The following is a 9938-nucleotide window of genomic DNA, read 5'->3' on the forward strand; positions in this document are numbered from 1 at the left end:
ATAATTAACTTACTGATATCACATTTCTTACTTGGAACAAATTTAAATCCTTTCATGAATAAGCTGAAACATGTAGTTTTCAGTTTTAAACTATGAATGAAAATATTTTAATTGTTATAGGAGAACATACAATTGTTTTGCTTAATTTCTTCTTTTTGATTTAACCTCTACAATTCTGTTCTCCCATTATCCTTCATCTCAGAAAGAAATCCATTTATTTCCTTTCCCTGTCATAACTGCAATTGCTCACAGTTCTGTTCTTATTCTTTTAGCTAAGGAGATTCTTCTTTCCTGGTGTGTTTCATGGGTTTCCAATGACCCCAACACATGGTGGGGTTAAGGATCAAAAGTTGAATAGTAAATGCTTTGGCACTTGACCGTGCATGTCTTGAGCCACTAAGGGAGAGGTCAGTGTCATCAATGTGGCCATGGTGTAAACAAGGAAGGCTACATTGGGGATACACAGGATGAGACCACAACTGACATCAGTGACTGTGCATTTACTTGACAAGACTGGTCTACATGCATTCAAGGTGCAAACAGAGAACAAGAACTCAAAAAACATGTGAGGTGGAGTAATGAATGTTGCACCCATACTGAACACCCATGAGTAAACACTCAAGATGGATAGCTGCATGATTGATGGAGTAGTCATTACTCAAGAAAAAGTTATGAGAGAAGGTGGCTTAGTGGTTAAGGTCTTCGCCGCCTCCCATGCACAAGGTACACGGTTCGATCCTGGCCTCTGAGCAATGCCTGTTTGGAGTTTGCATTTTCTCCCTGTGGGGTTTCTCCCATGTCCCGAAATAAATAAATAAATAAACATGCTCAGTGTTTCTATCTCAAACTCACCAATGAATGAAGTTGTGGGCAGCAGCACAGACTCTACCATGGTGCCATATAGGGGGAAGAGTTGTACAGACCAACCATTTTGGGCATCTTCTGTGGTGCACAATATCCTCAGGATAGGAGAACACAGATCACAGACTGGGTGCCGTGGCAGGGCTAGCCACTCTGTCTAAAAATATGGCTCAAGGTGATTCGGTCATGTTGACTAACGTCACCAAAAATGGGCATGGTTAGTTACCGGTGATAAGTGGGTTGAGGACCCACCCTACTCTGACCCACGCCAGGGATCCGTGCTAACGGTGGGAGGGGTATGTGTGCCCCTACTGGCCAGTGTGTGCCTGCCATAAAGCCCAGCAGCCCTGGGTCAATAAGCTACCAGCTGGCTGGTGTCTAGTTGCCCAGCCTGGGTTACCTGGGATAGCTCTATTGAGCGAAAGCTAAAAGTAAAACCAACCAACCTGCCAAACATGAACTGAGAATTGCTACGCTTAATGTAGGTTCACTGACAGGATGCAGCTTGGAAGTGGATGACAGGATGATACAGAGGAGGCTGGACATCCTATGTATCCAGGAGATGAGATGGAAGGGCAGTGCAGCAAAGCCACTTGGCTTGGGATCCAGGTCTACTACTCAGGTGGAGGGCAGTCTAGAAATGGTGTAGGAATTGTGGTGAGAGAGAGGCTTCAGAAAGCAGTAAGGGATATCATCAGAACTAATGACAGACTCATGGCAGTCAAACTCCAGTGTAAAATAAGGGCAGTATTCATAATCTCAGCCTATGCCCCACAGCAGGGCTGTGATAGCGAGGAAGAGAGTGCATTCAGACAGCAGTAGCAGGACCTACTCGATAAAGCAGGACAACATGAATTGATGTTGATAATGGGTGACTTGAATGCACATATCGGGACAGACAGAACAGGATATGAGGATTGTCTGGGTCCACATGGGTGGGGCAACAGGAATAAAGAAGGAGAAGCCATTCTAAACTTCTGTCTGGCAAATGGCTTGATAGTAGCCAACACATGGTTCAGAAAGAGAGAGACAATTACAAGATCACATACAAGAGTAATCAACATGCAGCTCAGATAGACTTCCGCCTAGTAAAGAAAAGGCATTGGGGCAGAATCCATGATTGCAAAGTCATCCCCAGTGAAACAGACGGGCCCACAGTATGCACCACTAGTTGCCACAATCAGCTGCAAGTCAAAGAAGGCTCTAAAGTCAATAGAGCTCAGGCTGAAGACCTGGAAGATGACTGGAGAGAAGGTACAACAGTTCAAGGAATTACTCATGGCTCTAGCACCCCAAGGAGGAGGAGGAAATAGGTGGAGTTGAAGAAGAATGGCAGCGCCTAAAAACAGCATGTGTTAGGACTACAGAAAAGATATGTGGCCGAGCCAGGTATGGAAATAAGGTACATAAGGAAAGCTGGTGGTGGAATGCAGAAGTCCAGGAAGTCATCAAAAGGAAAAAGGAGTGCAGGAAGAAGTGGGAGACAAAAAAGACTGACCAGGCTAGGAAGGACTACTGGTTGGCTAACAAAGAAGCTACGAAGTGGGACTGTACCAACTTCTGGAAAGTGACTCAGAAATGGGCACAAAGAAACTATATCAGGCTGCAAGGCAAAGACAGAAAGATAAAGAAGATAGTCAGACACCCTTCATAAGGGATGCCACCAACAGCCTTCTCACCAGCCCAGAGGACATCAAAGGCAGATGGAAGGAGTATTTCCAGCAGCTGCTGAATGAAGAAAACCCCACAGAAGCTGTACTGCCCCAGAAGCAGCCTACGATGAGAGAAGAGGAGGAGCCCACCCCAGAAGAAGAACAGCACTAAGGAAAATGAAGTCAGGGAAAGCAACAGGCTCAGATGAGGTCACAGCAGATATGAAAAAGATGCTGGATGAGATAGGGGAGAAATGGCTCCTGAGGGTATTAATAGCAGTGTGGAGAGAAAGGCATATCCCAGATGACTGGAGAATAAGCATACTCATGCCAGTGTATAAGAACAAAGGGGACATCCACAATGGTGGGCAGTACAGAGGCATCAAACTCCTATCACACTGCATGAAAGTTCTGGAGAGGGTGAATGATAAACGGATATGCAGAGTAGTAGAATTTAAGATGGGAGATGAGCAGGTTGGATTCAGATCAGGACGCAGCACAACAGACCCGATGTTTGCACTGAAGCAGATACTTGAGAAGAAGCAGCTGGAGATGAGGACAGAGTCCAACTGGGCATTCCTAGATTTGGAGAAAGCATATGACAAGGTCCCAAGAAAGCTGATCTGGGCACTACTGCAGTGGTTTGAAGTCCCAGAAACATTGGTAGAATTAGTGCAGTACAAGGACCCAATGACTCAAGTACTCAAGTACAGACGGTGTTCGGCCTCACAGATGGGTTCCCGGTGAGTGTGGGTGTACATCAGGGTTCAGCACTGAGCCCACTGCTGTTTATACTGGTGACTACATTAGCAAACAGGTTGGAGGGGATGGATCAACAAAGCTGCTGTATGCAGACGATGTGCAGTACAGGCAGACTCTGAGCTAGAACTTCAGCTAAGGATTGGAGAATGGAATGCAAATCTGAAGTCACATGGAATGAAGCTAAGTACAGATAAGATTGTGGTAATGGCAGCAAATTTGGGAAATCAGAAGAAGCTGAGAATAGAGATAGAAGGGAAGATAGTGGAACAGGTAAACAGCTTCAAGTATCTGGGAGTAGTAGTTGAGGAGAAGGGAAGTCTGAATGATGAGGGCAAAGCTAGAAACACATTCTACCCCCATAACAACTAGTAAATCTTTCAGAATCACAACAGAACCCAACCTTTTTACTAAACTGTCCAATTACCTCTCTGACTCAATCCATCAACTGACTACCACTCTATTATCAGGTGATATCCATCCCAACCCAGGCCCCCCACACCGCAACCACTATAGACAAGTCCATATTACTTACTTTTTTAAACTCCCAAAGTATAGTAAACAAAGTCCCAAATCTCCATGCCTGGCTCATACATAATAAACCTGACATCCTATCCATCTCTGAAACCTGGTTAAAACTCCATATAAAAGACTCTGAAATAATTCCACCAAACTATTCTATCATAGGAAAAGACAGGTCCCACAAAAAAGGTGGAGGAGTAGCTCTCCTATACTCATCCTCCTTGTTAGTTACTCTCTATAACAAACCTATTCCACACTTTAACAACGCTGAACTACTCCTCACTCTACTCCAAGTTAACAAACACAAATACATATGTCTAGCTTCCCTCTATATCCCCCCAGGGGATAATATTTCTACACTTGAAGATATTCTTTTCCTGGCTCTCCAATAACATTAGCAATGAAACCATAATCTTAGGAGACATGAATATTAACTGGGCCTCCATTCAGTCTCCGACAAACTCTCTTAACATCAACCTCTATAGTTTTTCACAGCTAATCAATTCTGTAACTCGCCCCTCAAAAAACCTCTCTAGCGGCAGTATTCTGGATTGGATTCTAGTCTCCCATCCTCACTATTTCTCTAACAGTGGCACTCTTCCCGATCCCCTTAGTGACCATATACCCATCTTCACTCACCGACTTCCCTCAATCCTACATCGCACCCATAATTATATTACTATCCGTAACCAAAAAAACTTTAATCCAACAACCTTTTCAAATTCGCTAAAAGCAATAAACTGGAATTGTCTAAAAACATTATCTCTAGACAACGCAGTTGCCCATTTCAACTCAACATTCTTAAAACTACTAGACTCCCATGCTCCCTTAAGGACAAAGAGAATAAAAATTAAATCTGCCCCTTGGCTTACCAAAAATACACTAGCAACCATGCGGCATAGAGATAAAGTATGGGCACACTACCAGAAAAACAGGACCCCCCTACTCCATAATGAATACAAAACACTTCGAAATAAAGTAAAAAAGCCCATCATCTCAGATCGACAAAACAAACCCTCAGAAATTCTGGAAAGGTATCTCTACTCTCCTTAACCCCAGCAAACCAGACACCCCCACCCCAGACCCTAATGCTCCTGAATTAGACTTAGCTACACAATTTAACTCTTTTTTTATTGAATCTATTTTCAAATTAACCTCTTCATTCTCTAACACCACCACATTCCCCAATACCCCCCACCCTCCCCTACCAACACTCTACCCTGCACTGCTACTACTTCCTCATTCCCATCTACTAATTCTCTACCTCTTCTTCTACTCTAACTTTCTCACCATCTTCATCACCCCCTAATACCCCCTCTTCCCACTCCCCTCTATTCTCATTAAAACCTATACCCACTTCTACTATAAAGAAACTCCTTCTGAAATTGAAGCCATGCACTAACTCTCCTGATAACATCCCTTCTTACTTTCTTAGCATAGCTGCTGAAGCAATTGCCTACCCCAATAGCATTTTAATCAACCACTCTATCCAAGAATGTAGAGTACCCCAAATCTGGAAACAGGCCTTCATCATACCCTTACATAAAGGTGGCAACAATAACAATGTTACTAATTTCCGTCCCATCGCTATCCTGTCTCCCATTTCTAAACTCCTAGAAAAGTGTGTCCAACTTCAACTCCTACCACATCTCTTAGATAATCACCTTCTAACTCCCACACAACATGGATTCAGGCCAAATCAGAGCACTATGACAGCCCTCCTCTCCTTCCTTGAAACTGTAAATAAAGCCCGTGACTCTGGCCTGATTGTTTCTAACCTACTACTTGACCTCTCTAAGGCCTTTGACACTATCTCACACAGCCTGCTTTTAACCAAACTCGCAAAACTTAACTTATCTCCCTCCTCTTTGAATTGGTTCGCCAGCTACTTATCCAATAGATATCAAGCAGTAAAATGGAAAAAGGCCACCTCCTCATTTCTTAATACCCCTACCGGAGTTCCCCAAGGCTCCATACTGGGTCCCCTTCTCTTCAACATATTTATAAATGATTTCCGCAAATCTATCTCATTCTCAAACATCATCCAATATGCAGATGATTCAACTATTATCTGCTCTGCCACATCTATCCCCACACTCCTAAAACTTACGCAAGATGCTTTTTCAACCACAGAGCAGTGGATGAAAAGAAATCAACTAGCACTCAATGCTTCTAAAACCAAATTAATGGTATTTACCCCCTAAACAAATTAATGGTATTTACCCCCTCTAAAGTCACTTCTTTCGATATAAACACATTCTCGATTACTAGTCAAAATAACTCACCTTTGGAACTGGTGTCAGAGACCAAGTTACTTGGGGTCCAAATTGATAGCCAGCTCAAATTCAACTCCCACCTACAACTAAATATAAAAAAAACATCAAAAACTAGGTATGCTCTACCGACAAAATCACTACCTTACACCTGCCACTAAAATCACTCACTCTACTTCCTTTCTTATCCCCTCCCTTCTCTATGGAGCTCCACTCCTAACTAATCTACAGTCCTCTCTAAAAAAACAACTTTCCTCTTGCTACAACAAAATCGCCAAATTCGCTACCAGCCATAAGTCCTCCAACCACCAGTGTTCCTCTCTCCAAAAACTAAACTGGCTAGAACTACCCAATCATCTCACCTACACTCAACTAACTCTTGCCCACAAGCTCATTCTCAACCCCTCCCTCTGTCCCTCCCTTTCTTCTGCCTTTAAAATGCACCTACCTGACAGAGTATTAAGGTCAAACAATCAAAATCTATTAGAAGTGTACAAACCAACTCATCCCCCAGGCAAAAACCTTCTATACTACTGCCTAGCTCGCCTCTGGAACTCCCTACCGCCGTCCATTCGCACCACCTCTAACCATTTTATTTTCAAAAGATCTCTTCATTCACATCTAGTATCCCAGTGGGAATGCTCTTGCTCACACCCCACATAGCTAACACTGGCTATTTTTATCTTCCTTCTTTCCCCTGTTTACTCCAGCAACTTTCCTTATTATTTTCCCTAGCACACACGTTATTATTCCTATGGTATTTGCAAAGAATGTACTAGACTGCACCTCTTAAGATTACGCTTCCTAATATGTATTGACTGTCAGTATTACTTTGCAATATTCCTTTTGTTAGTCTGTATCATCTGTAAGTTTCATCACAAGTCTGTATTATTTCCAATGTTTGCTGTACGATTTGAAATTATTTGCTTGAATCTTTTACATTTGTATAATTATCACTAATAACCTGCTGTACCTAGATTGTTTTGGAGCTTTTCTCCCCAGTACTCCACTGAAAACGGGTTAACTTTGGTCCAATGGACTATCCTGGTAAACCAACTGCAATAAATAAATAAATAGAATCCAGAGGGGCTGCAGCCAACTGGCATAGAGTATCAGGTGTAGCCTATGACAGAAGAATGCCAAAGAAGCTGAAAAGTAATGTGCACAAGACAGTGGTGCGACCAGTACTACTGTATGGTACAGAAACATGGGCAGTAAAGGCAGAACAGTTGAAGAAGCTAGAGGTGATGGAAATGAAGTGCCTGAGAAAGGTGATAGGATGCACACTGTGGGGACAGGCATATACATAAGAACATAAGAGCAGAAGCCAAAGTAGCTCCAATTGCAGAAAAGATCAAAGAGAACAGACTATGGTGGTTTGGGCACATGTGCAGAAAAGCAGAAGACAATCTGGTGAGGAAGATTTGGGACAGACAGGAAGAAGGTAAGAGGAAGCGAGGGTGTCCAGCAAAGAGTTGGATGGATTGTGTGAAAGAAGATCTGTGTCAGTCAGGCATGAGTGTTGAAGAAAGCAGGAGTGTGGCACTGAATCAAGAGAGTTGGGTGACACGATACCCCAACCCTATGTAGAAAAATGGGGAAAAAGGGGGCTGATGATGATGTTGAACTCCATAAGCATCAAGATCAAGCTTTACGTAATCACAAAGCAAGTAATCCCACAGCACAGCACAGCACCTGCACACACAAGCTTTCAACTATATCATGTTGACAGAGATCTGATGATTAGACTAATGTGACCCCAGGTTTGCTTTAAAGAATGAGAGTCAAGGAGAATAACTATCTTGTAGAGTTCCTCCCAGGTCAGAAAACCTGACCTTCTGACCTCTGAAGACCAAAGAGTCAAATTTCCATTATCAGTTCAGGATGGTGACTGACAAAAGGAGGAGGGTCATTACAACTACAGCACATTTTAAAGCCAAGAAAGATAATGCATCTTACTTTCCATTTTCTTACTTCTACTTTTCATGTTAACATCCTTGGAGGGAATACCTTTGGGTAGTGTTACATATGCTCCTTCCTTGTTAAACCTCCTGAGACTCCTCCATCTCTGCAAGGAAGGAGTCAATCTCTTCCTCTGGCAGCAAGTGGCTCTGTTAAATCTTTGGCAATTACTGCAATTTTCAATGGTATACGAGGGTCCAAAGCAATATTGTAAATGCTATTGATGGCCTTGCTTTGACGGCTGATGACCACATTAGCACTTTTTAACTTTGGGAAAGTTGTGCTTACAATGTCATTTGGATAAAAAAACATAGGCAAGCTTCTGTGACAAATGCTAGTGGAAAATCCAGATGGTGCAAAAAGGCAGGAAAGAACTGGTAGCTAAATTGCTCATCAAATCCCTTAACCCAGACCTTGGGAAAGCCAACATGGGTCAGAGGCACCATGGCACAGTGATGACACTTTTTTTTTTTTTTTTAATTACGGGGCAGATTAAAGAGGAATATAAATTCCCTTCTAGCTAGAACCCACTCCAGAAGTCCCTCTATATGTGAAGAGAAAAAAAAAAAACTTTTTCTTACCTTTAGGAAGAGCAAGCTTGTAAATCCTCTGCATTAATTCAAAGTTGCCTATATCAAAACAGCGTGTCACCGTATGTAGCAATGAGATAATGGCATCACCCCAAGAAATCTTTAGACAGTTAAGTACTGCCAAAGTCAAGTCATGGGACAAATACAGCAACAGCTGAAAAAGAACAAACACAGCAAACTGAAAAGGGGCATCATCTTCCCTGCATCAAAGCATAACAGTGACAGAAAACCTCTCTTGTGTTTTACAACAAGTTATACAGCATGCAAGTGACCGTCAGAATATCTATATCACATTAACACAAGTTGCAACACAAACACAAGCAGTGGTCAAATATTCCCAGATCTGGCTAGAAATTAAACAATCATCTTCAAGAGTTTACTGTAAAAGTTATGTATGTATTAACCAAAGTATGGGACTGCTAACATGCTAAATCTTCACAGTGAATTGCTCAACAATGAGAGAAAATGGTGTAGGTACTCACAATGTACACTGATTAGTGAGGAAAGCTAACTGCAGCTCAAATCTTTCTTTTTCTCATATTGTCAGCTCAGCAGATTTCTCACATTGATCTAACTGCCATGCTCAGGGGTGGAGGTGGTACATTCCTTCCGGCTGACATGAGATGTCACAAACTGGATGGAGGGGATGCCATTCACTCATCACCATTTGATCAAATGTGAAAGGCAATGACTTAAACGAACAGTTGCTTGCAGAAAGGGAGGAAGGCAACAAAGTAAAAGCCATGTCCCCTCCATGTACCTGCCCTCCTTTAATCAACTCTAAGACTGATGCAGCATGGGAAAATTGAGCTTTCCCATAACAGATGTCCCCCTTCAAAGAACTGGTAATCTTGGCCTAATGTGCACTAATACACATTTGGCTGAAGAACCTCTCAGCTGTCCACACTTTAGTGTGCAATCTATGTTCTACTTCCATCCTCATGTATTAGTAACCACAACCTGATCAACACCAAATCCCCTATGAAATATCAAAATATGTAACTACTCATCTTACAGGAATATTCATTGGCAAATGCAAACTGGGGCGGTCCTCCAAGCATAAGATGTAATCAGAAAAATAATAAGCACTCAATATATTAGACCTTCTAACAAATAAAATGATATCAGTACAACATTCTTATACTTGCCTTTGATCGTCTTTTTCAGTGGTCAATTGGTGGGAAGAATCCAAGGAAGTACAAATTACATATCCCTAAGAGACCAAAGCCAGAGAAAAGTTCTGAAGATTACCTTTTGAAACACTAAGGTGCCAAAACATACTGAACTATTGGAATCAAGATCCAAGTGATTACAATGCT

General features: G+C 42.3%; 1 protein-coding gene across 3 annotated transcripts in view; it reads right to left on the bottom strand.

The window, feature by feature from the left end:
• Positions 1-9938, bottom strand: part of GEMIN5 (gem nuclear organelle associated protein 5) — a 1677795-nt gene that overhangs the window by 252696 nt on the left and 1415161 nt on the right. For all 3 annotated transcript variants that reach the window (XM_044069545.1, XM_044069544.1, XM_044069546.1), the window contains one exon: positions 8611-8773. In XM_044069545.1, the coding sequence (XP_043925480.1) occupies positions 8611-8773 (163 nt within the window). The remainder of the gene's footprint in view (positions 1-8610; positions 8774-9938) is intronic.

The sequence above is a fragment of the Protopterus annectens genome, chromosome 4.part0 (assembly GCF_019279795.1).
Source record: "Protopterus annectens isolate FY-2018-M chromosome 4.part0, PAN1.0, whole genome shotgun sequence".
NCBI classification, from domain to species: Eukaryota; Metazoa; Chordata; order Ceratodontiformes; family Protopteridae; genus Protopterus; species Protopterus annectens.